This window comes from Pygocentrus nattereri, chromosome 21 (assembly GCF_015220715.1).
Source record: "Pygocentrus nattereri isolate fPygNat1 chromosome 21, fPygNat1.pri, whole genome shotgun sequence".
Taxonomy (NCBI): Eukaryota; Metazoa; Chordata; class Actinopteri; order Characiformes; family Serrasalmidae; genus Pygocentrus; species Pygocentrus nattereri.
This window is the reverse complement of record NC_051231.1, coordinates 26,610,780-26,637,431: the sequence shown is the minus strand read 5'-3', so window position 1 is coordinate 26,637,431 and position 26,652 is coordinate 26,610,780. Positions and strand designations below refer to the sequence as shown.

General features: G+C 41.5%; 2 protein-coding genes across 4 annotated transcripts in view; both read right to left on the bottom strand.

The window, feature by feature from the left end:
- Positions 1-1,176: 1,176 nt before the first annotated feature.
- rpn1 (ribophorin I) lies at positions 1,177-13,253 on the bottom strand. Its single transcript, XM_017712055.2, has 10 exons — positions 12,874-13,253; positions 10,871-10,935; positions 10,142-10,448; positions 8,867-9,076; positions 8,146-8,338; positions 7,812-7,911; positions 7,529-7,667; positions 7,210-7,329; positions 6,023-6,268; positions 1,177-2,070 (listed from the first exon to the last, which is right to left on the bottom strand). The coding sequence occupies exons 1-10, from the start codon at positions 13,120-13,122 to the stop codon at positions 1,888-1,890; spliced, it is 1,812 nt and encodes a 603-aa protein (XP_017567544.1). The 5' UTR covers positions 13,123-13,253; the 3' UTR covers positions 1,177-1,887.
- A 2,671-nt stretch (positions 13,254-15,924) lies between these two features.
- pbrm1 (polybromo 1) overlaps positions 15,925-26,652 on the bottom strand; it is a 30,052-nt gene continuing 19,324 nt past the window's right edge. Inside the window, exons 21-30 of one of the 3 annotated variants that reach the window (XM_017712070.2) lie at positions 26,380-26,525; positions 25,392-25,549; positions 24,217-24,400; positions 23,384-23,588; positions 22,920-23,121; positions 22,376-22,531; positions 20,135-20,293; positions 19,575-19,624; positions 17,983-18,196; positions 15,925-16,751 (exon numbers count right to left, since the gene is read on the bottom strand). In XM_017712070.2, coding sequence (XP_017567559.1) covers positions 16,579-16,751; positions 17,983-18,196; positions 19,575-19,624; positions 20,135-20,293; positions 22,376-22,531; positions 22,920-23,121; positions 23,384-23,588; positions 24,217-24,400; positions 25,392-25,549; positions 26,380-26,525 — 1,647 coding nt within the window. In that variant the 3' untranslated portion in view covers positions 15,925-16,578. The remainder of the gene's footprint in view (positions 16,752-17,982; positions 18,197-19,574; positions 19,625-20,134; positions 20,294-22,375; positions 22,532-22,919; positions 23,122-23,383; positions 23,589-24,216; positions 24,401-25,391; positions 25,550-26,379; positions 26,526-26,652) is intronic. The other 2 variants (XM_037532360.1, XM_017712088.2) reach the window with 2 other exon arrangements.

The window sequence follows — 26,652 nt, the reverse complement described above, 5'->3', positions numbered from 1 at the left end:
TTGGAATAGAAGCTAGTTGAAATAAAGTGAGGCCTACAGTGGTGAAGGACAGTCTTTGCCCCTAAAAAGGGTAGGCAGCCACCTAGATCCCTCATGAAAATACTAACTATATATACTGTAAACATTTTGGCATGTTCACTCACACCAAAGTTATAAAAAAGTGTTTTAGTGTGAACTGTTTTTGAATGAGGCACAAAACAAGGCAGCCCATCAGAAGAGATTACTGTATTACATATTGTATAACATATTACTGGTAAAAGACTGCCGGTTTAATTTTAGAAGGTCATGTAAAAATAAATTCTTTACCTAAACCCACACAAATGTCAAAACTGTACCTCAAGAAGAAAAATAAAATACAAGAAAAGTACAGAATGTAGGCTGTTTAAATGTACAATAGTATATTCTTATAGCAATCTCAGAATGAGTAATTTTTTTATATATATATATATATATATATATATATATATATATATATATATATATATATATATATAAATAAATAAATATATAAAAATGTGTGTGTGTGTGTGTAACATTTCACCTGACAAGATATTTATTCAGCACAGACATTTGTGCCTCTCAGAAGCCCTTCCTTTAAAAAATGTGCATCCTATGTTTTGCCTGGCGCCCCAGAATCACTAAATTTGCCTCTCACAGTGGTAACCAAGCAATTGCATGATATGATACTCTGATGTGGTAACTGAGTTCAATGACACTTTGGCGCCTCCCTGTGGTGATGGTAAGCAGGCCAGCAGGCCAATGCCGGCCAGATAATGTCACTGAATTCAGTTTTGGCACCAGAGCATTGCGCCCTCCTAACGGTGTTTTGTTTAAGTGTAGTGTCCACAGAAGCTTATCATACAAGTCACTTTTGGCAAAAAGTGTCAGCTGCAGAAATGAGTAATTATAAAAGCAAACAATTCCTCTTACCCAAACTGTAGTCAGTTTTGCAGTGGAGGTACAATGCAAACACAAGTCCATCCATTACTTGTTACTTACATTAGCCTCACAGCCTCAAAACTAAAGAAGCAGACTTCAGACACCAAACATCTTGACTGACTACATTCAGAGGGTGGAACATTCTGTAAATCAGATTTTTCGTTGACCCACTGAAAAATGATAAATTAAGATCCTGCATTTAGAAGAACCTTTAAGACAACAGAAGAAACCACACAGTTTATAACAACACCGCGTTTAATATCAGTTTTGAACTTTTGATACTGGAGGAGGTTGTCAACATTTTTCCATTTCCCTCTGCCCCCACACACAATCTCATGGTAGTGACAGCATATCATTTACAAAAAGTGAAAATCATACAAAAATGTAAGAAAACAATCCAACCAGAAAACATGGGGGAGAAATTTTGATGGTGACGGACCATCCCGCGTCTTCAGATATTCAGTATTTTTGCATTTGTTTCAGGGCAGGGTAAAGATTTTTTTCCCCTGAATAAACTAAGTGCCAAGGAGATAGACAAAAAGGCAAAGAATGTTTGTACAGGTGACAATGTCAGTGGAACGCATTAACCTGCCCTTACCCACGCTAAACCCCACACATGAAAAAAACAGATCAAGTGCACTGGGCATGAAACACTAACAAAACCTGAAAGACTGAAGCCTGCTGCCTTAAAATCAGAAAACCAAAAATCAAAAGTAAATCTCAATGTATGACAAACTGGGTATCTCTAGCACACTTTGAGATGCCCCCCCTCACAGGATAGAAGTTGAAACGGACAGAGCGCACACACTTCAAGGTGGCTGAGTGTGCTCACTTAAATGTGCAAGAAGACTCAACACCGAGTGTGTGCGAGTGTCTGTGTGAAAGGGGTCAGGTCATAGTTGTACTTGGCCTGACTAATGATCAGCACGTAAGTGAATGAGTGGTGTTTTACAGAGCATCAAGGAGGCTGTCAATGCGTGAAATGAGCTCCTGCCTCTTGCCAGCCAGCGTTTTCTCTGATGTAATATAAGTCTCCTTCTTCACCTTCCCGGCCACCAGCCGCTCCGATTCCTGACAGGACTGGTTGACCAGCTCCTTCACCTGGCCATCCAACTTCTGGATCTCCCCCACCTGTAAGAAAAACATCCACAATGCTCAGTTAATGTATCGCTATTTTACCATTATGAGCTGTAAAGTAGGTACATTAAGTTATATGAATTCGATGTAAAACCACTCTGAATGACTTTCATTACATTTTGTAACGGTGTTGGAATTCCACTTCAAAGAAATTGTTTGGGGAAAAAAAATTTTTTATTAGTTTTCCTAATCAGCAAAGTTTTATTCTTTCGTTCTGTATTGGAGCAATGAGATGAATGTAGCCAACAAGCAGAAGACTTGTATTTAAAAATGGACAAAATATATTGCACAGCTAAAAGCAGTTGCAGCAGTCATCTTGAACCCTAGCCCTAACCCACACTTTTGTCAGATTTTATAGACAACAGTGTGCCATACAGTTTCAGAAAGTACATAAGCAAGTCTATACTGTATGAGGAAAGAGTGAGATTTAGGCATGCAGTTTGCAAGACGCTAAATGGTGGGGTATACAGTTCTATTATATGCTAGCTATATTAGTGTCTTGGCTTGAGTGCAAAACTGAAGAAGCAAACTTGAGACACCAAACATGTCTTGGCTAAGACTTTGGGGTAAAGGGAAAACTCTTTTTCGGCTGCTCCCTTTAGGGGTCGCCACAGCGGATCATCTGCCTCCATCTTGCCCTATCCCCTGCCTCCTCTACTTTTACACCAACCATCTCCATGTCCACCTTCACTACATCCATAAATCTTCTCTGAGGTCTACCTCTTCTACCCAGCAGCTCCATTTCCACCATTCTTTGCCCAATATATCCACTATTCCTCCTCAACACATGTCCAAACCATCTCAACCTGGCCTCTCTGGCTTTATCTCCAAACTGCTCCACCTTCACTGTCCCTCTGATCTGCTCATTTCTAATCTTGTCCAGCCTTGTCACTCCCAACGAAAATCTCAGCATCTTCATCTCCGCCACCTCCAGCTCAGCCTCCTGTCTTTTAGACAGAGCCACAGTCTCCAAACCATACATCATAGCAGGACGCACTACTGTCTTGTAAGCCTTCCCTTTCACTCTTGCTGCTATCCTTCTGTCACACATCAGCCCTGACACCCGTCTCCACCCACTCCATCCTGCCTGCACCCTCTTCACCTCTTTTCTACACTGTCCATTGCTCTGGATGGTTGACCCAAGATATTTGAAGTCATCCACCTTTACGACCTCTACTCCTTGCATCTTCACCTTTCCACCTGCCTCCCTCTCATTCACACACATTCTGTCTTGTCTCTACTGACCTGCATTGCTCTCCTCTCCAGTGCAGACCTCCACCTCTCCAGATTCTCTTCCACCTGCTCTCTACTCTCACCACAGATTACTATGTCATCTGCAAACATCATGGTCTATGGAGCCTCCTGCCTGACCTCATCTGTCAACCTGTCCATCACCATTGCAAACAAGGGGCTCAAAGCTGATCCCTGATGTAACCCAACCTTCACCTTGAAACCATTTGTCACTGCAACTGCACACCTCACCACTGTCTCACTATCCTCATACATGTCCTGCACCACCCTAACATACTTTTCAGCTACACCTGACTTCCTCATACAGTACCACAGTTCCTGTCTTGGCACCCCATCATATGCCTTCTCTAGATCCACAAAGACACAATATAGCTCCTTCTGACCTTCTCTGTACTTCTCTACCAACACTCCCAATGCAAAAATTGCATCTGTGGTACTCTTTCTGGGCATGAAACCAAACTGCTGCTCACTGATCTGAACCTCTCACCTTAGCCTTGCTTCAACAACTCTTTCCCATATCTTCATGGTGTGGCTCATCAACTTTATACCTCTGTAGTTACTGCAGCTCTGCACATCACCCTTGTTCTTAAAAATGGGGACCAGTACACTGCTTCTCCACACATCAGGCATCCTCTCACTCTCCAGGATTTTGTTAAACAACCTGGTTAAAAAGTCCACTGCCTTCTCTCCTAAACATCTCCATACCTCCACAGGTCTGTCATCTGGACCAACTGCCTTTCCATTCTTCATCCTTTTTAAAGCTGCCCTCACTTCCACCTTAGTAATTTTCTGCACTTCCTGATCCACTATATCTCCCCCTGTTGTCCTCCTCTCTCTCTCGTTTACCTCATTCATTAGTTCTTCAAAAGTACTCCTTCCAACTACTCAACACTCTGTTCACTCACTAGTACATTTCCCTCTCTATCCTTTATCAGCCTAACCTGCTGTACATCCTTTCCAGCTCTATCTCTCTGTTTAGCCAAACGATACAAGTCCTTTACTCCTTCTTTACTGTCCAGCCTCTCATACAGCTCATCATAGGCCTGAGCCTTTGCCACCATTCTTTTTGCTATGAGACTAGCCTCACAGTACTCCTGCCTACTTCCTTCATCTCTCTGGTTATCCCACTTTTTCTTAGCTGCCTTCTTCTGAATACTCTCCTGGACTTCCTCATTCCACCACCAACTTTTGTTGTCTTCTTTCCTCTGACCAGACGAAACACCCAACACATTTTTGCCAGTTTCTCTCACCACCTTAGCTGTAGTTTCCCAGTCCTCAGGTAGCTCCTCACTGCCCCCAAGGGCCTGTTGCAATTTTTCCCTGAACTGCCTGCAACCATCCTCCTCCTTCAGCTTCCACCATCTAATCTTTGGCTCTGTCTTCACTCTCTTCCTCTTCTTTGTTTCTAATCTCATTCTACAGACAACCACCCTATGCTGCCTTGCTACACTTCCCCCTGGCACTACTTTACAATCTCCAATCTCCTTTAGGTGGCATCTCCTGCTAAGGATATAATCCACCTGTGTGCACCTCCCTCCACTCTTGTAAGTCACCCTGTGTTCTTCCCTCTTCTGAAGATATGTGTTCACCACAGCCATTTCCATTCTCTTTGCAAAATCTACAACCATCTGACCTTCCGCATTTCTGTCTTTCACACCATACATACCCAGCACCTCTTCATCCCCTCTGTTCCCTTCACCAACATGTCCATTGAAGTCTGCACCAATCACTAATCTCTACTCTCTAGGGACACCATCTACCACTTCATCCATCTTACTCCAAAATTCCTCTTTCTCCTCTAACTGACAACCAACCTGTGGTGCACATGAACTGACCACATTCAAAATTACACCATCAACCTCCAACTTCAGGCTCATGATCCTGTCTGACACTCTATTTACATCCACAACACTTTTCACAAGCTGTTCCTTTAGGATTATCCCTACTCCAGTTCTCTTCCTCTCTACACCATGATAGAACAGTTTGAATCCACCTCCAATGTTCCTGGCCTTGCTTCCTTTCCATCTGGTCTCCTGGACAGACAGAATATCTACCTTCCTTCTCTCCATCATGTCTGCAAGCTCTCTGCCTTTACCAGTCATTGTCCCCATGTTCAGAGTCCCTACTCTAACCTCCTCACTCCTGCCTTTCCTTCTCTCTCGCTGCCTTCTAACCTGCCTTCCTCCAATCCTCTTTGATGGTCTTCGACCTACAGTAGTCCAATTTCCACCGGCACCCTGCTGGTCAACAGCACCAGAGGCGGTCGTTGTTAACACGGGCCTCGACCGATCCGGTATGGCAATCATATTTGTGATCTGCATGACAGTTTTGGCACAAGTTTTACGTCGGATGCCCTTCCTGACGCAACCCTCACCATTTATCTGGGCTTGGGACCAGCACCAGATGTACACAAAGTACACCCCTAATGGCTGTTTTTTTTTTTTCGTTATTAATTACATATAATTGTTAGTTCACTCCAACAGCTGTCCTACTCAATAAACTGGTTTCTAAACATCTCAGCTGCTTCATGTCAAAGTCCCATAAGACAATCTACACAACTATTACTAGACAGTCATTCAAAATAAGCAATGCCAGCTTTTTTTTTTTTTTTTTTTGAGTGAGGCGTTCCTTTAAAACTTAACCAAGGAGATTTAAAAATCACTTCTTGCAATTCAAAGAATTGAGCTGGCTGTACCTTCTCAGCCAGATCAGAGCCCTCAGCTTTGAGCCGGGCCTGCAGGGCTGCAATGTCATTGGTGAGAGTGCGATGTTCAGCCTCTAGAGTCTTGCGGCCACTGTTGAGGGCTCCAGTATCACGGGACTGCTTGTAGCGGTTCACCACTTCATCCATTTGCCTGTACAGTCCCAGTCTCTTGTTGACTAGGGTCAGGACCTGCTCTGTGATTGAGGCCACCTTCATCCGCACCTCTGCGGCTGGATCCTGGGAACAGAAGAGGGGAAAAAAAAAAACAAACAACAATGTGAGAGAGGACAGTGCAGATATGCTCTGTCTTTAGTCTTCATGTAGCTTCAGCAACTTTGTACCAAAGGTCAAAAATAGCATGTTTGGAAAAGCGAGTGATGTCTGCAATGTGTTAATCTACAAATGTATCTCTGGCAGATATCTGAAGTTGGCTTTTATCAGAGTAGATAAAGCCTCTACATTTCCTCTATCAGACAGAGATCTGAAGTAAGTTTATATCAGTAGGAGATATATTTGGTATGAGAGGAAACACCACCTGCAGTAGATTTGTATCAAGGAGGACATACGTAGTAGGCATTTATTATAGAAGGTACCACAGTGGTTCTCTGTTCTAGTCCTGAGACCCCATGCACTGTACACTTTGTCTCTTTTTCCAGCTATAACACATTAAGCTTGTTTAAAAAATATGATGAATTCTGTCAGGCATGTTAAGAAAACACAAATGTGTAGCTATGAGGGTCCACAACTGGGAAGGAAATAGTATACAGGGACGCATGATTGACCTACTTACTGACTCATATTTCAGCAGATAATTGTTTTTAAAAATTCTGGATTGGATAGAGGATTAAATTTCACAAAAGTTTCATACCAATTTTTAATAATGCGTTCACTGTATTTCAAAGGAACCGATTTATGCAATGATGGACTACTAGGCCGTTTTACACAAATTACAGGTTTTATGGATCTTAATAGAAGAGAAGTTAACATATTTAGATAGAGTATTTAAATATTTAAGAATATTTAAGAATAACATATTGGAATTTAATACAATAAAAAAAATCAGCAAAAAAGAAATGTGCATTAAAAAGTGTTCACTGAATTTCACTTAGAAGATCTACAAAACATTTGACCAGGGCACCCAAACCTTTGCACATGATTAGTATCTGCTAAGTTTCTACCTTGGTAATGGAGAAGTCAAGGCGCACGTAAATGATGACGGTAAAGAACAGGATGTAGAAAGCTCCAACCACCAGCAAAGGCTCTTGCAGCATCAGAATCTTGTTGAAGGTGTAGTGAACCTGGAATAATGTACAGAAATGAAATGTGGATAAATGCTTGCACATCTAAATCATTATATGATCATGGGGGTTACAACAACAACAACATGCAAAGACTATGAAAAGATAAGACAAGAGCAAAGCAGCATAAAGCTGATAACGTAGTTCCATCATTTTTGTCTAGCTTAATATTTAATACTGAACTACTGAAAAATCTTACCACCATGTCCTGAATGTGCTGCTCCACCAGGTTATTCTTGGTGGCCACCAGCACAGGCCTGCCAAATGTGTCCAGGTAGGTGTAGTGCAGTTGGTCAGGGCTACGGTCAATGACGTATGGAGTGTCCAAATGGACATTCCTGAAGAAAGATTGTGAAACACTGATGTGTAAATAAGACTAATAATGCATAAAACAAACAGATTAATATAGAGTAAATTAATATTGTCTGAGGCAATGCTTTCCCAGTCTACTAACTGGGAGATCAAGAGAGAACTCGAAATACCTGGCTCCCTCCGGAAGAATCACTTTCACAGTCATGTGGTCAATAACTTGGTCATCATAAACATGATCAATGAGTCGCATTTTCAGTGCATACTGATCACCTGTGGAACAAAACTACATTGATTCTCTTTCAAATACTGCACTAAAACTCTGTAAAATGTACAGAAACAATTCCCAAATGTGACAGTATGAACAATAACAAATACAATGATCAAGAGTTAATAGGGACCAGTTAGCACAAGCTTAACGGCATTAGAACTGTTGAATACAAAGTCATTTAAAATTAGTTTTTTGGTTTTCTTTTGTTAAAAGTAAAAGCATTTGGTGGGACGCACCCAAGGTATAGAGATACTCGTAGCTGGGCAGATTGTAGCCAATGATGTAGTGGGTCTTCCAGCCTCCAAAGAGGGGAAAGCGTGGACGGACTTCAACCTCAACGGAATCTTCCAGAACCTGCAGGTGAGAGGTGGAGATGTTGCCGATCTCATCACGATAGTAGACATCTTGGGCAGAGGCAGGGAGGATGGTCTGTGGGTAGAAGAAACATGAGACATTAGTTGTAGAGCACGAAAAGCAATATCAAATCATATCTGGTTTGTGATGGAGAGCAAGGAAAAGTATTGAACATGTATTATTATTGTATTGAAATAGTAAGAGATCAATGGCACAGTTTATGATGCAAGAGCATATCTAATACCATCTGAATTCCAGCTCAGACTAAGTTATTAAACAGAAGGCTGCTATAACCAAATTTTAAAGCGAATACTTTGACCATTTTTATAATGGAAGATCATACCCTGTTCTTATATCACACCTTGAATAAGTGCAATTGTAATTATATACTACAAAATGTGGCAGAAAACCTTGCCAGCATGTAATGATTTAGGCATGCAGTTTGCACAGTACTAATTGGTGGGCTATAAGCTTCCATTACTTTTTTTTTTTTTTTTTAATTAGCCTCATAACTACAATACAAACAAAAAAGCTATTTTTTTTGCCAAACTACTGTTTTAAAATGTTTAGACCTTTGTCTTTGTTTCAGGACTGTCAGCATACCTTGAAGGACTTGACAGATGAGATGCCACTGTCCGACTGTCTCTGGTAATCGTAGCGGGAGAAAGGCCCCTTCAGGTAAGCCCCAGTGTGTCTCAGGTCGATGGTCTCCTCCACAGCGATGTTGCCCCAGTGAGAAACCTCAATGGTGCGGGTGATGCTGCTGATGGTGAGGAAGGGGGCATTGTTCTCATAGTGGATCTTCATTGTGTCCTGCAAGAAACACGGACCACATTGCACAAGTAAGTCTAAGCTACCATAAGGTAATCTTTGAGCTCTAACATTTGGCAGGGTCTCCAGACACAGCAGTTCAAGACTTTGCTTGATCAACCAATGAAGATTTTGTGAGAAAGTGTAGGTTAATCTGCATTCAGAAAAATGGTTTGGCAATTACGGTTGGGCAGTATAACGTTAACAAGGTATGCTGCTGTATTTTTAAGTGTTGTGGCCTTTAAACTTGTGTGTCAAATTTCTATTTCTGAACAGCCAAACATCCCATCCAATTATATTTTAGAGGAGCTGTCTGACTGGCGGTTAGGGAGAATACTGTTGAGTGGCACTGATAGAAAGATGGAAAAATACACTCCTCAGAACAGGTTGCATTTTGGTTTTCACTCTAAATCCAGTCACTCGACTTTTAGCTCTCAGATACCCTGTAACTGAGTGCCATTTTAGGATCAGTTAGCTGGAGCCAAGCTTGTGCTGTATGGCCTGCTAACTAAACTCTTGACAGCTAAGCCAAAACGCTTCAGTTCAGTTCTAGACACCACTGGTTTGATTTAGAATTTCTGTGACTCCGGCACCTGTTACTGGACATTAACTCTCTCAGACATTAGTTTATCATCTACACTTGTGTCAACAGAGCATCAGTTAGCTAGAATCAATCCTATACTGTGGTCTGTAGCCTGTATTAAGTCAGCCAATCAGGCAACAGATTCAAACACCACAGGCGGCCAGAACTGAACACATTCTGTGGTGAGCAGAGCTGTTCCCATGCTAGCTAATATATATATATATATATATATATATATATATATATATATATATATATATATATATATATATATATATATATATATATATATATATATATATATTCTTAAAATGATGATTAAATAATGCTTTGGAAATCATGTACTACGTTCAGTTCTTTGGTGACCAAGCAAACGAAACTTTGCAAACTTGCTTGCAACATGCAACTGTTTTAGTCCTTTAACACCGAGTCATAATCGCAACCAGCTTATCTGTTAAATCATGTCACAGCTACTTCACATTTACCTGGCTGAAGGGAGCTACATCCTTGAACGGACCATACTCAATAACTTCATCATTTTTGCTGGGGTTGCCCAGTTTGGTGTAGCTCTCCACAGTTTTGGAGGCCAGGCGCACACGGGTGCTCTGGCTGCGGGTGGGGTAAGGAGAGTACAGGTAATGGTTCCCCTGGAAAACCACCAGCTGCCTCTCAGCTTGGGTGATGTGAGAGGGGAACGGGCGCAGCACGTGGGTCAGCACCGTCTCAACCTTAACGCGCAGCTTTCCACCTGCTGCAAGAGCAGAGGGCAGCTGCACCTGGAAGAATGTACCACTGCAAGAAGAAGAGAAGGGTGACAGGATCAAATACACTTCTCTGAATCAGTATGACAATCCTGTAATTAAACGAACTGCTCAGCAAAAAATCTAATTTATATAATTACATAAGTTCATCTGACATTAAAGAAGAAAGTAATATGAATATTAGTTAGTTTGCAGCCTCAGTACACAACAGAACAATGTACCACTGCAAGATAACGATATGAGACCTACGGTAAGAAGCACACAGTGATGTGTACATAGCCCAACATACAGAAACAGTCTTAAAATCACAGATTGAAACCTGCTTGTGAAGCAAATTTTTTTCAGGACTCACATAGACTTGTAAACTTAAAACTGGCTAAGATGCTTTCTAAGTGAACTGACAACTTTCCCCCCTTCCTCGAGACATTCCCGTCACCTGCGATGGATGCTCACCTCCGACCATGGACGGCAGTCTCCTTCAACTCCAAAGACTCATCCTCCTCTTCTTCACCTTTCACCTGTGTACGACATGGGACAGATGTTGACTGCCAATGCCATATTCCTGTTTTGCAAATGCGCAGCAGAAACAATGGCCAAACCTGTTACAATCACAATGTCAGTTATACCAGCAAGGACTAATTTGCATGGGCTTTTTTCATTCTTTGGACTAGTGCTTTCCTTCTGCCTAACATACATACACAGTATGTCAAAAGGTTTGTAGATACCTGCTCATCTAACATGAAATCAGTGGTATTAGTAGTGAGCTTGTTCCCCTGCAGTAACAGCCTCTGCTGTCCCTCAAGAGCATCAGTAAGATCAAGTACTGATGCTGGACGACTAGGGCTGGATCACTGGATTGTGGCTGGTACCAGATTTTACAAGAAAGTAGATTTCCAGGACCAGGGTTGTTGATCACTAGAGAATGCAATTCCACAGCAACTTCTACGTTGGGGGTGGGGTTTATACCCCTCTAGTCTACGCTTGACATTGGTCATAGTGACTTTAGGCTTGTGTCTTGTAACTTTTGCCCTGTTATTATTTGGCAGTGGATCATTCTCACCACTGCAGTGACACTCATGTGGTAGTGCGTTAGTGTGTGCTGTGCTGGTCTGAGTGGACCAGACAGCAGTGCTGCTGGAGTTTTTATACACCTCAGTGTCACTGCTGGACTGAGAATAGTCCACCAACCAAAAATATCCAACCAACAGCGTCCTGCGACAACTGATGAAGGACTAGAGGATGACTGCCATAAACTCTGCAGCAACAGATGAGCTACTGCCTCTGACTGTACATCTCCAAGGGGGACCAACAGTGTAGGAGTGTCTAATAGAGTGGACAGTGAGTGGACACAGCGCAACACACACCAACAGACCACCACATCAGTGTTACTGCAGTGCTGAGAACGATCCACCACCCAAATAGTACCTGCTCTGTGGTGGTCCATGGGGGTCCTGACCACTGAAGAACAGGGTAAAAGGGGGCTATAAAGTATGCAGAGAAACAGATGGACTACAGTCTGTAACTGTAGAACTACAAAGTGCAGCTATACAGTAAGTGAAGCTTTAAAAATGGACATTGAGCGTAGAAACAGGGAGGTGGTTTTACTGTTGTGACTGATTTAGTCAACACAATGATTGTCACTGAACTTTGCTTTAGTTCAATGATAACAGAGCAGGCCTGAAAAAGGGACTAAATCCATATATTTACTCAACCACGTTGGTACAGGTTTATTAAAGTGAACATGTAATAAAGAGTAATGTGTCATTTACAGATACAACTGCAGGATGTATGAGAGAACAGACGAAGGTGCCTCCTTTAAGCAGCGCTGACGTGTCCCGCAGCCGCACACAGGCCGGAAGAGCTGTAGAAATGCGCTAACTAGCTAATGCTAACACAAATACTAAAGCATTACATAATATCAATAAACTGACCATTTCCCGTTTTTCCATCCATTCAGCCACGTAAACCCCTATACACCGAATATATTACTCATTCTATGCGTCCCATGCTAAAGAATTCCGCGAGATAACTAGATAGCTAGGTTTGTACAGCATTAGCTAAAGCTAATGCCCATGAATGATGGATGCTAATGCTAACAATACTCTGCCCCAGAATCCGAGCACAGGCCGCCGTTTCGGTCATTAAACATCACACACACTTACATTAACGCTGCTGCACACAGCGCCATTATAAGCGCACTAAGAAACGAGCAAGGCAGCTTCAAGAGTACGAGCCTGAAGTTAGCTTTCTAGTCGAAATGCCCGTTCCACCTTAAACAGTGCAGCGCTTGCATTCCAGCTCCCCAGGCGCACGAACGTAGCTGCTGCACCATTTAAGGTGGGACGGAAAATTCGAGCAGGAAGCTAACTCCAGCCTCGTCCTCCTTGCATGGCCGCCCCTTTCACAAAGCTAAGCTAACTCGCCGAAGCGTTTCTGCTCAGGTGAGCGTTACTCACAGAGGCCCCGACGTAAGCCAGGTGAGGCCCAAGCTCGGGCTCCAGAGCCAGAGTGAAGCTCTGAACAGGAGAGCCGCCCTGGTTCGCCAGCAGGATCTCCGCGGAGATCTTAGCGAGGTGCGTGCTGAGATCCACGGTGCGCTTCACCTCCTCGTTCACCAAACCGTCCGCAGCAGCCGCGCGCAGCAGCCAGCTGACGGCGAGTAAAAGGCAGGGGCAGAAACGCAGAGTAGCTCGTCTTCTCTGCATTGTTCAGCGATGTTGCATTCAAATTTAAACTAAATTCCCGAGTCGTCGGGGTGAATGAATGTGTACGCAGAGGAAGCGCCGCCGCCGCCGCCGCCGCTGGAAGGATGACGCTTCATTCAGTCCCACAGGCAGTGACGCAACGGCAGCATGGCGGGCCCGTCAAATGAAAAAGAGCTGTTCTTATTCTGTTCAGATCTTTAAAGTATGGAAGGTCGTTTTTTAAAAAAAAAAATGCTAACACACACACACATATATATATACACACACACACACACACACCTCAAAAAAAATAAAGGGAACACTCAAATATCACATCCTAGATCTGAATGAATGAAATATTCTCATTGAATACTTTGTTCTGTACAAAGTTGAATGTGCTGACAACAAAAATCACACAAAAATCATCAATGGAAATCAAATTTATTAACCAATGGAGGACTGGATTTGGAGTTACACACAAAATTAAAGTGGAAAAACACACAACAGGCTGATCCAACTTTGATGTAATGTCCTTAAAACTTGTCAAAATGAGGCTCAGTATTGTGTGTGGCCTCCACGTGCCTGTATGACCTCCCTACAATGCCTGGGCATGCTCCTGATGAGGTGGCGGATGGTCTCCTGAGGGATCTCCTCCCAGACCTGGACTAAAGCATCCGCCAACTCCTGGACAGTCTGTGGTGCAACGTGACGTTGGTGGATGGAGCGAGACATGATGTCCCAGATATGCGGATTCAGGTCTGGGGAACGGGCGGGCCAGTCCATAGCTTCAATGCCTTCATCTTGCAGGAACTGCTGACACACTCCAGCCACATGAGGTCTAGCATTGTCCTACATTAGGAGGAACCCAGGGCCAAACGCACCAGCATATGGTCTCACAAGGGGTCTGAGGATCTCATCTCGGTACCTAATGGCAGTCAGGCTACCTCTGGCAAGCACATGGAGGGCTGTGTGGCCCTCCAAAGAAATGCCACCCCACATTACTGACCCACTGCCAAACTGGTCATGCTGAAGGATGTTGCAGGCAGCAGATTGCTCTCCACGGCGTCTCCAGACTCTGTCACATGTGCTCAGTGTGAACCTGCTTTCATCTGATGAGCACAGGCCGCCAGTGGTCAATTCGTCAATCCTGGTGTTCTCTGGCAAATGCCAAGCGTCCTGCACGGACATCTGTGGATGTCAGGCCCTCATACCATCCTCATGGAGTCGGTTTCTAACCGTTTGTGCAGACACATGCACATTTGTGGCCTGCTGGAGGTCATTTTGCAGGGCTCTGGCAGTGCTCCTCCTGTTCCTCCTTGCACAAAGGCGGAGGTAGCGGTCCTGCTGCTGGGTTGTTGCCCTCCTACTGCCTCCTCCACGTTTCCTGGTGTACTGGCCTGTCTCCTGGTAGTGCCTCCAGCCTCTGGACACTACGCTGACGGACACTACGCTGACAGACACAGCAAACCTTCTTGCCACAGCTCGCATTGATGTGCCATCCTGGGTGAGCTGCACTACCTGAGCCACTTGTGTGGGTTGTAGAGTCCGTCTCATGCTACCACGAGTGTGAAAGCACCACCAACATTCATAAGTGACCAAAACATCAGTCAGAAAGCAGAAAGGTACTGAGAAGTGGTCTGTGGTGCCCACCTGCAGAACCACTCCTTTATTGAGTGTGTCTTGCTAATTGCCAATAATTTCCACCTGTTGTCTTTTCCATTTGCACAACAGCTATGAAATCGATTGTCAATCAGTGTTGCTTCCTAAGTGGACAGTTTGATTTCACAGAAGTTTGATTTACTTGGAGTTATATTGTGTTGTTTAAGTGTTCCCTTTATTTTTTTGAGCAATATATATATATATATATATATATATATATATATATATATATATATGTGTGTGTGTGTGTGTGTGTGTGTGTGTGTGTGTGTGTGTGTGTGTGTGTACATACATATGTATGTAAAACATACATTTTTGGCCATTAATTTTGGTCATTTTTGGCCAAATATGTGTGTGTGTGTGTTGTACAATGGAATAATTAGTTCAAGCTGAGGTCCCACAGACAAAAGAAAAAAACCTGTTAAACATAAGTATTCAGACCTTAGATATTTACAAGAATTATGCAATAATGATCCATTTAAACCCAAGACATGAACTGTGATAGATTCAGGGTGCTTTCTGTTGGGTGGTGGCTGTCCTAAACTCTAACCCCAAATTTCAACTTCTGAAAATAATACTTACATTGTTTTTGTTTTTTTTAGATCTTATTTTTTAGCCACAGCCTGCATTTTATAGCAGGGAATAAGACTGCATCCCTGTCTCACGGCCACATGGTGAGGAATTAAATCCCATTGTTTTGAAGTAAAAATGAATTACTTAAACTGCGTTGTGCTTTAATGAACAATGCTATGATTGTATGTGTGTACAGCTGTTCAAAGCAGTGTTTTATAGTCATGTACTGGCTAGCGTTTTTTGAGTTATGATGAAAATGAGCTAAAATTGCCACAACCAAAACAGGCAGTAATTAAACCTTTGGTAAAGTTTTGCTAGTGTTATGATTGTTGTGACAAAATTGAATGTCCAATCATTTGTTTTTAATAAAATAAACATAATTAAGGCATATTTTCACTCATAACAAAAGGATTTTAGTCTAAAGTCCATGGACTGGTATGGCAAGTTTCTTAAATTTCCAAACATGTTTTAGTCTGAAGTGACTTCTTACTATGATTTTACCCCCTAACTTAAGACCAGTGTAATCGTTCACATATTAACTTTTTAGGCTGATTTTGACATTGTAACTTTGATCACATAAAAACTCGAGAATTACTTTGAACGGCAGTTTATTGAAACACTAAGCCAGCAGCAAATGCTATTCGTTCTGAAATGCTTTACAGTTAACCAAAATGAGGAGATATGAAATTCATATGAAAAAATCAAAACATTACTTCAGTGAACATTAGCTGGATTCAAATTGCCCACAGGCTACACTGAACTTTTTTTTTAACTTGCTTTCATTCACCTAACTAACTTCAAGCAACCTTAAGACTAACGGAGAACAGGTAATGAAGGCATCGACAGGTGAAGATTTACAACATTTTATGAAAATGTTTTTTTTTCTATCTTAGAGCAACAGTTAATTACAAACTAAAATGCAAATGCATTCAAAGTGCTATGAAATTCCATGAACACTAACAAAGGCAACAGACTACACTTAACATTTTACAAAATCACACTTTAAAACCCAACACGTGACACATGTATTAGAGACTGAAGAGGAATGGTTAAGATCAGCTGTGTCACACACCAGTCCTTGGAGGCACAGTTTAGTGTTGTCTTCATTTAAAACACTTGATTCAACTCCAATTCAAATCCAGCAAACTGTAAAGCTTTGTGAGTGAAATCAGGGAACTGGAGCAGGGAAAATCGTAACTGCGGGGTGCTGTGGCTCTCACATTACTCACTTTTCATATCTTTACATTAGATGTTTTGAATATTGTAAGTGTGCCGAATGTTCAGAGTGTCTTTCAGCATCAGGTCTCTCAGTCTCCACAGAGCGTCAACCATAGTGGTGTGAGCCCCCTTGCTCTTCAGCCAATGAGAGGGAAGTCTGCTTTCCTGTTCTTTTGTAAGGCGTACGTCTTTCCTACGAGCTGAGAGAAAACAGACACAGCTTTATCAGTTCAGTACCTAAAACTGGGATGCCTACTGACTCAAAACAATCCATCAAGAGCTGCAGTGTTGACAGCTATTTAATCAAACTATATATTGCAACACCTGACTGCATTGATTAAGTTCTATTCAATGTGAAGAAGGTGGCCTTATCAGCAAAATCAGCTGATGTTATGGGAGTAAAACCCCACAGAAGCTGTGCATCTACGGTGTATTCAGATAGTCCTCATAAATTCTGAAAACAGATGTCACCAGACTGTAACTACCAGTTGGTGGTCATTGGAAACTGGTTAAAGTCAACATGATTCTGAGAGCATAGTGTATTTTCTTTCCCCACCATACTCAGAGGGAAACACAATCCATCACAGGGGCAACTGTGGAATGATATCAGTTCATATTATTTATCCCCGTCCTCTGGTGCATGGTTATGTAGTCAAACATCTGAAGATGTTTTAGAAGTGAGCAGAAATCACACTTCATTGGAAGATTACAGGAAAACAAGAATTTTGTCTTTGATATTACATGATAAATATCATGCTTAATATGACCACGGACAAGAATTAACAAGGTAATATAAGGATTTTGATTTCAGATTGATTTTAATTATTACATGAACAATGCATGTAACAACATCTAGAAACATAGCCAATGTCTCTGGGCTCAAGCTCATCTGAATTGGACTGATGCACAGTGGAAAAGTTTAGTCTGGTTTAGTTTGGTCTGACGAGTCAAACCTTAGAGTGTTCATGGAAATATCTCTGGGCCAAAGAAGAAAATGAACATCCAGATTGTTGCCAGCATAAAGTTTAAAAGCCAGGTTCACATCTGTGAAGACAAATGCTGAAAGATATATACACATCTTTGGAGAGGCATATGCTGCCTTCTAGACATCTTTTTCGTCTATGTTTACTTCAATATGACGATACTAAGATATTCTGCATGTGATAAAAGAATAGCTGCATAATCAGAGAGTGTTGGTGCTAGACTGGCCTGCCTGCAGTGCACACCGTTCTCCCAATGGGTCACAAAGGCCCCTACACTACAGGAAAACAAAATTTCTGTCTTTTAAATGATATATAAATTGTGCTTAACATGACCATGGATATTATTAACAAGATGGAAAAAAAAGGTTAATTTTTATTTCAGGTTGATCTGAAGTACCCTGTGAACAGTATATATATATTTAATAATATATATATTGTGAGCACTCACCTGACAGTGTCTGGTCCCATTTGCTGACAGTAGAAGACTCTGAATTCAGTCCTTCTATGTACCTCAGGTAGGTCTCTGAGTGCAGGAGTCTTTGTGGTTTGGGTGGTGGAGCCACAAATATAGGAGTGGACGGCTGCTGGAGAGCAGGCTGCCCCACTTGCCCCTGCCCGGGGTAGGGTGGTGGTGCCTGCTGATTGGGACCCATCACACCCACCTACAGAGGCACACATGTGGCTTAACATAGCGCTGCATTCAAGTACAAGCAGAAGTGGGTGTGTCAGGAACAGAAAGATGCCAAAGTCCCTGGTTTACTGTGTCATCAGTAGCGGGTTTTCTTCTTGTATGCCAGTCCTCTTTTATGCTAATCTCATATATACAATAACTAACAGTTCATACATGACAAACGTCATTCGTATATTGTTGTTGATAACAGTCATGTCTGTCTGAGTCCTGTCTGGACCTTTTAAGTGATGTTTCAGACAAACATCAAATGTTTCAGCTTAACCCAAATGTAGTGAATCCCCTGAGATACATCTGGTGATTTTTTGCTTCTTAGTTTTGCACTGGAGCTATGAGGACAATGCAGCTACACTGATGGGACATACTGATTTCTATAAAAATGGACAAGAGTATGAACAAAATTCATGCTTCATTGTTTTTAGCTATGCAGTGTACTTTTCTCCATTGTTGTATATCACGGTATATAATAATGTGTCAGAAAGAACATAAGCAGGTCTATTTGAGATTACTTGACAATGTTACATGGTTTGAGGTATGTGTTGATTTACAGTACTGTATGTCAAACAAAACGATTTAATTCAATTATTTAAAATCAATTTACTAATTACATGGAAGCTTCAACAACTACATACAATATCAATATATCAGTATTTAGTGTGTCCACACTTTTGCCTTTATTACAGTCTTCTATTCTTTTCAGGAGACTCTCTTTAGTTTTTCAAAGAAATCGGCAAGGATATTCTTCCATGCTTTGTGTGAACAACTCCCAAGTTCAGTCTCAGAAGTTGGTTGCATTACTTCTCATGATCCAAGTAATCCCAAGCACATTTTCTGAAATTAAGGTCTGGGCTCTCTGCAGTTTCAGTGTTCTAGTAAATCTTTACTTCTTTTTGTCTATTTCCTTAGTGTTGATTTGTCTTCTCACAGTGGAAGGATGGACAGTAGCACCTGTGGATTTTGTCACATTGGTAAGCAAGAGTGGAGATTGATTTTCTCCTTTCTATCAAAGATGACAGCTTTAAATGCTGTTTATCTGATGGGACCTGTTTGGTGGTCTACAAGGTCTTGCATCTCTGTTAAGAGCCCCATTTTCTCTGTACCTTTTAATGATTTTTTGAACTTCAGTTTTGGAAACTCTTTCACTTATTTTCCTTTGACTTTCACCTTTCTTATGGACACTGATTATTTAATCTCCTCAAAGATATCCCATGAAAAATGAACAGCTCATGAAAAATTAAGTACTTAAGTATTAAGTACAGCTGGAAATAAAATAAATGTTGAGTGGTGTCTGACTTCAAAGCATTGCTGCTTTGAAGGGCATTAGCAACAGCTGCGTTTCCGTTCTACATTACCTGAGCTCCATACGGGTTTCCTGCAGTTCCAGGAGCCATTCCATTCATACCTGTGAAAGCAGTCGCAGCACACAATGAGAGTACTGACTAAGTTGTGAGTCACTGGATGACCAACGGTCAAGTGATACGCTGAGGCCTTCATATTCTAGTCTGTACTCTTATGTTTAGTGAGAAATGACCACTAGCATATGTACCATAACATGGCAGCTACAGTTAGACTACTAAATGCTTATTCTGTTACTGTTAATAAGAATAAGAATGCTTAGTCTGGCTTAGTTTACTGGATTAAACACCACGGTTTATAATTAGACTGGACTGACAATAAGACAATTAGATAGATTACATTAAAAATGGAGCATCCTCAAATGTGGTGTTACTTCTTTAAAAAAGTGTTTATGAAACAATACCACATCTCTCTTCTTCAATCCAGTTTTCACTGGCGGGTTAGTGCAAGCCCCTGAACCTATGGTACAGGTAGCCCCTCCAGTTTGAGTTAGAGAGGCAGACAGGAAGCAACTGCAGAGGTGGTGGGGGTGGGGGCGGGGGTGGGGGGTCCTTACCCGAGTAAAGCATGCCTGGCAGCCCAGGCATGCCCTGCAGGAGGTGGTGGGGTAAGACAGGCACCCCCATGTGATGTGGCGGCATGCCAGCCATACTAACAATCCCGTCAATGGGACCTGGCCATGGCAGCATGGGTGGCCGGTAGCTACCAATCATGCCTTTTGAAGAGTGAGGGGAGGAAGGATGGCAACACAAGAGATCCATGCATCAGTAAAACATGCAGCTAGCTAGGTGAAATCCATGCACTGAGCTTGAAAAAAGAGAGATAGACAGCTTATTGCGTTGGTACATGACAGAAACATTGTTTATCGAAAATAAGGGTTACATGGACTGTTACAAGTCATGCACATGCAACTGATTAACTTAAAGGAATATGTTATCCAACCTAATCTCTATCAGCCATATCTGCATCATATGGTCAATTACCATGGACAGTATAACTCAAAACAGAAGGCAGTGGGCAGATGCCCACCAGCGTCCACAGCTTCTCAATTTCAAAAACGTTGGGACAGAAAAGCTGTGATTTATAAATCAACTTTGTCTGTATTTAAATGTAAAAATCGGAATATATGCTTATTCTGAAGTCTGTTCCAAAAAAGTTGGGATGAGCAATTTAAGATCAGGCATGTTGTCAAATGCCAGAAAACATCATAAACAGGTGAGGTCATCTGGTATTAAGTAGCATCCAGGAAAGTTCTTTATGAGCAAGCATGGGTTGGGGCTCACCACTCACACAAAAGTATGTCAGCGAATAATACAACAGTTTAGGAGCAACATCCCTGAATGAGTGATTGCAAAGATTTTAGGTATTTCACCACTGCATTAAAAATTAAAAAGGCGTGTTTCCATGATAGATATCACTGCATGGGCTCAAGAATATTTTGAAAAACAGCTGTCAATAAAACCTGTTCATCACTTTATTCAGAAATGAAAGCAAAGACTGTATTATAGACAGATGAATCTTACATCAATAGTCACCAACTGTCCTCCTAGAGATGTACTTTCCTGTGCAGATATTAGTTCCAACTTGGATTAGTTTCATTTAACATGCTGCCTTACTAAACACTAACACATCTGATCCAGCCAATCAGGAACTTCTGGATTAGTTAGTTAGCTGGAGCAGATGTAGCAGATTGTGGGTGGAACTAGACATTGTAGGAAGGTCAATCTCGAGGACCAAGGTTGGTGACCACTGCCATATATCAATGACCAGAAATGCCACTAACTTCGCTGGGCTCAAGTTCATATGAAAAGGAGGTCTGTTCTGTGGTTTGACAAGTCACCATTTCAATGTTTTATGGAAATAGGGGTTGTCATGTTCTCTGGGCCAAAGAAGAAAAGGAATATCCAGACTGTTACCAGCATAAAGCTCAAAAGCCTGCATCTGTCACTGTATGGGTGTGTACTGGTTGTTGCATGGGTAACTTGCACATCCGTGAAGGCATACTGAAAGATATGTACACATTTTAGAGGCACACATGCTGCCTCCTGGACAATGGCTGTTTTGTCTATGCACATTTCAACACGATGAAGCTAAGCCACATTCTGCATGTGATAACAGCATAGCTATGTAATCTGAGAGTGTGAGTGCTAGACTAGCCTGCCTGCAGTCCAGACCTGCCTCCAAATGAAAATGTATGCCACATTATAAAGTGCAAATATCCAGATGAAGGACCTGTGGGGTTGTTCAGCCGACGATGTGTACACAGAAGGATCACAATTTCTTTTTAAAAATTGTGTCTTTAGTCTCTACGTGATTATTAAGTTTTTGTTTAAAGGAACGATGATGTTACACAGTGGTAAATATACTCCTGTCCCTGTTTTCTTTGGCATGTGCTGCAGACATCAAAGTCAGAATGAGAATATATTTTAAGTTAAAGGTAAAAAAAAAAATTAGCATTTCACTTACTGTCCCAACTTTTTTGGAATAAAGTTTGTACTGTCTGTTGTAAAAATTGTCTGTGGTAATAGTCTGTATGGTATAGATGTAGATGAATAAAGAGATTATGTTGAAAAGTACCTGATTATTCCTTTAAAGTGAAAGATTTTAATATCATGATGATAAAACTATGATGCATTCAAATTCATCCTATATTCTTAGGGTGTAAACTATTTTACTATGGATGAATTAGGAAGAATGAAGAATGGCTGGAGAAATAAAGCATATTAGCAGTTAGGCTTCTTATTGCAGCTCTACGTGGCACCGGTGAGGTGTATCCACCGCATCTGAGAGGGGTTACCTGCCATAGGTGTCATGCTGTGGTTAAGCATCCCCATAGGGGTCGGAGGGGGCACCACCCCCATGAGCGCCCCTACTGGGGTACCTGCTCTCGGGGAGTTCTGCTGCTGAGCCGCCCTCTCGCGCTCCTGCTGCTCGGCTACTTTAGCTGCCCGCTCTGGAACAGACAGGTACATACAACACTGACATTGAGTGACCACTGGAATGCTGACAAGGTGGGATTAGATCTATAAATCAAGCGTGAGTGAAGTCAAAACAATGATAAATGCATTCTAAAAGCTGAAAAACCTGAAATTATCAACCAATTGATCAATTAATCAAAAATTTAAAATATAATAAAATTTTTGATTACACCAGTGTGCACTTGTAGGCAGGTAAACATAATATTAACCATTAATATCATGTTTCACCTTTCCCTCCATCCAGCCCCACATATCATCAAGCAAAAACACTCATCTGGCTCAGAGACCCATGTTTCATTCAGAAATACATCATGGTACCAATTTATGGTGACTTTAAAGAAAAAGCATTCTGAACTGCCTGACCTTCATACTCAGCTTTCTTGGCGGACTCCAGGTTTCTCCACTCTGTGCCTACAAGGCGGCTGAGCTCCCCGAAGGAGAAATCTGGGTGCTGGGCCTTGATCACTGCGCGCATCTCACTGCTGAACAGGATGTAGCCACTCATATTGATCTTCCTCTTTGCTCCCTCCTTCTTCGACAGGCCCTTAATGGACTTGGGTGTAGACTGTCAAAGACAAAGTGAAAGATGAGGTGAGGGAAAGCTTTCGTTCAGCCCTGCAGTAACATGGCAGAAGCCTGGTGTCTGGACTGGGCTACCACACATAGCCTTCATAGCCTACCAGTCCCATAGCCTTCAATGGGCAATTTAGACACTTAAAAGCTTCTGCAAGTACTCTTCCACACACACTCCATCTGTTCATTAACCTATTCACATTCTATATACTAATGATGGCAGATTTCCTGACTCTTGCTAAGACTTTACTCACCTGTGTTTGTGGATACTGCATCATGTCCAGGTCACTGCCTAGTGGTGTCTGCATTTGAGGCATGGCTTGGGCATCTGAACCTTCACCATCATCATCACCCAGATCCTCCAGCTCTTCATCCGTCATATCTGCAAACTTGGCCTCCAGCTCTTCAATCTTCTTGTCCAGCAGAGGGGACGGCTCCTTCTGAGGCACTATCAGCTTTCTGGCACAGAAGCAGGAATGTGTAAGTGACAAATCTAACTACTGGACTATGAAGAGATTTCCATTAGCATAACAGCATTAAGATTATTCTAACCATCAGACATACGCTGTGTAAGAAATGTCCCCCTAATGTCTATACTGGCAATCAGGAGCACTATATGGAACAGTATGATAAAGAACTGAATTTGTGAATTCAAGTAAATGACTTTAATTATGGGTATTCCATGTCTGTTACACCCTACAGGGCCACACCCCTCAAGAGTATAATGATGTACCCTTGGAATACCCATAATGCTCTGCTCTATAGCGGATATTATGGTGCATTGTGGGTTTATAAGAGTGCAAAGGATATTCGTCTCATTCTTAGGGTCCAATACAAATGACAGACCACCCAAAAAAGTGCACTATATAGCAAAAGGGTCATTGTTTCTGACAAAGATAATGTGTTCAAATATTTACAGCAAACAATCTTGTTTTTCTGACCTCATAGTGACCTTACATGTTCTATACTTGTTTTAAGTATAAAAAAAATGTTTTAAACTTAGGTGTTTGATACTTATAATACAGGGACAAGACATTTACGGTCTATTTTCTTAATCACTAGTAATTTTCTGAAAAAAAAAACTTGCCTAAAATAATAGATTTCATCCTCAACTACTTTGGCAGACAAGGAAAAGCGTTTCAGGCCTTTGAACTTCTTCATCTGTTTCTCGCTTTCAATGTAGCGACTCTCACACAGCAACACGTCTTCTTCTGGCACTTCGGTTGGACGGCACGACAGGTAGTCTTTAAACGAGGACACTGCACACTTCCCTAAGAAACAGACAAGGGTGGGAAATGGTACTAGAATTAGTGATCAACAAAAAACCACTCACTTCTACTGTCTTTTTTTAAATTAAGATGCTATCTACAGAGTTTTGTATAGAAAAGCAGTACTCAGACTCTACATCTGACTTTCCACTAATATTTCTATGACCACTAAAGACCAAAGTGAGAAGAATTCTACAGATTTTTTACATTTTTCTGCATAATTCAATTGCTGAGATGTAAACAAGGTTGTCCAGAGAGGATTGATGTGAAATGGTTAATGGTAGAGAAACTTACTGATTCAGATTTTGATTACAGTGATGTTGGTAGGAACCAGTAGTCATGATGTCTTCAATGACATCAGTCCAAAGTTGCCATTACTTTTACAATCTAGTGAACCTAAACGTATCTTTTGAGTTTTTATATTTAATGCTGATGATGGAAAAATAGTGGTAAATACAAAATTAGTTATACAATAGTTGTTTTTTTAAAAAATTGTACTATATTTTGCCTCACAACATCAATAACACAATAACTTTTGAAAAGTACATTTTAAGCCCAAATTTTATATTAAAAATATTACATAAAAGGTTTCAAACATCAGGCAGCATATGTAATACCACTCTGTGAGGGAGCTCTTCAGACATCTAGTTCCTATCACCACCATTGTGAACAATTCTGACTTGGTAAATTTTTCTAGAATAATGCGTTTCACAATAAGCCACTCTGAATGACTTAATGACTTATCTATGCAGAATTTTTGAAAAATCTGAATTCCTCTTCAAAATCTCTGGACCTGAAGTGCCGCTAACCTCGACTCAGCACACCAAAACAAGCTGATGGGTCACATCAAGTAGTTTAAAGAAAAATAAATGCTGGACATTGATGTGGTCCCTCTGGACTGGCATCTGAAATGCTTTTACTCTGTTAAACTTCAAATTGGGAAATAATCTAAAGTTTAACTTTCATAAGTCTCAGATGGAGCAGTGAAGGATACCTGTAATGCAGGTCATCGGACAGGACTCCTCCAGGTTGCTGAGGAACACTTCCTTTTTGTAGAACATCTTGGTAGGTTCGTGTTCAGTCTCTTCAGGGTAGATGAAGATTGGCCCGAAAAAGTAGGCAGCCCCATCTCGCACCCACATTTTCTCTATCCTGTTACATCACAGACCAACAAGCGGATCGGCTTATAGCACTGTGTCACCACAGCATCATTACGTAACATTTAACTACTAAAAGAGTCAGAAACAAAGTCTTCTAAGGACCATGCTCTTCTCAAATGAAAGGTCATAGGAGGAGATATGTTGTCCAGAATGTAAGCTCAATAATGAGCCAAGGCAGAAGAACAGAAAGAAAACCATAAACACAGGCTTTAAATAGTGAACCGCAATTGGGTATTACAAATAATTACATAACGTCATTCAGAGTGGTTTGATGTGAAATTGCTCACGGTGGCGAAATTTACTCTCAAATTTCTTCCCAGTGGTAGTGATAGGAACCAGGGGTCACAACGTCTGCAACAAATATAGCAGACCACTTGGACTACTTATAGCAGTCCAAAACTACTTGTCTTCTGGTTTTCATATGCAATATTGAAGATGGTAAAATAGTAGTAAATTTGAAGGTTTCTTGGGAACTATTTTGCTCTTCTGCATGTACTTGTCACCTGTAAGTGAATTTAAAATACATATTTTAAGGCAAAACCTCCCAAAACAATATCTCAGGCATCAGGTGGCATACTCATTAATCATTTCATGTAATAACTCTCTGTAAAGGAGCTTTTAAAGGTGGATGTCTGGTTCCAATCGCCACCGCTGTGAGTAGTTCTGATGTGGTACGTTTCTGTGGAACAACGTATTTTGCATCAATCCACTCTGAATGACTATTTTTACATCTTAACAATTCAGTTATGCATAATCTAAAAAAAAAATCATGGGAATTTCCACAAAAGATGTGCATGATATTGCTGAATGTCATTGCTCTACCTGCCCACTCGGTGGCGCACCAGGCCGTGAGAGCGGATATAGACGCAGTCACCCACTTTCAGCCACATGTCATTGTAGCAGAACTGCTCGTAATACTGGCAGCCTGGCTCGCCATTGCTGACCTCCACAGGAACATCCTCCTTCTCCTGCAGATATGAGGTCATTACATCCCACAGCACAAAATGAGACCCACATTGGCTTCCTGCTGATTTTTTTTTCATATTAAGGCAATTCTTTTGTGTTGTCTGACATTTCTTTGAGGAAACATAACTA

What these genes read in the sequence shown, in the direction of transcription:
- rpn1 (XM_017712055.2), bottom strand. Translation starts at nt 13,122, where the DNA reads ATGCAGAGAAGACGAGCTACTCTGCGTTTCTGCCCCTGCCTTTTACTC. An exon ending in TGGCTTACGTCGGGGCCTCT is followed by an intron (nt 10,936 to 12,873) that starts GTGAGTAACGCT and finishes TGTCGTACACAG; the next exon opens with GTGAAAGGTGAAGAAGAGGA. An exon ending in ATTCTTCCGGAGGGAGCCAG is followed by an intron (nt 7,668 to 7,811) that starts GTATTTCGAGTT and finishes ATCTTTCTTCAG; the next exon opens with GAATGTCCATTTGGACACTC.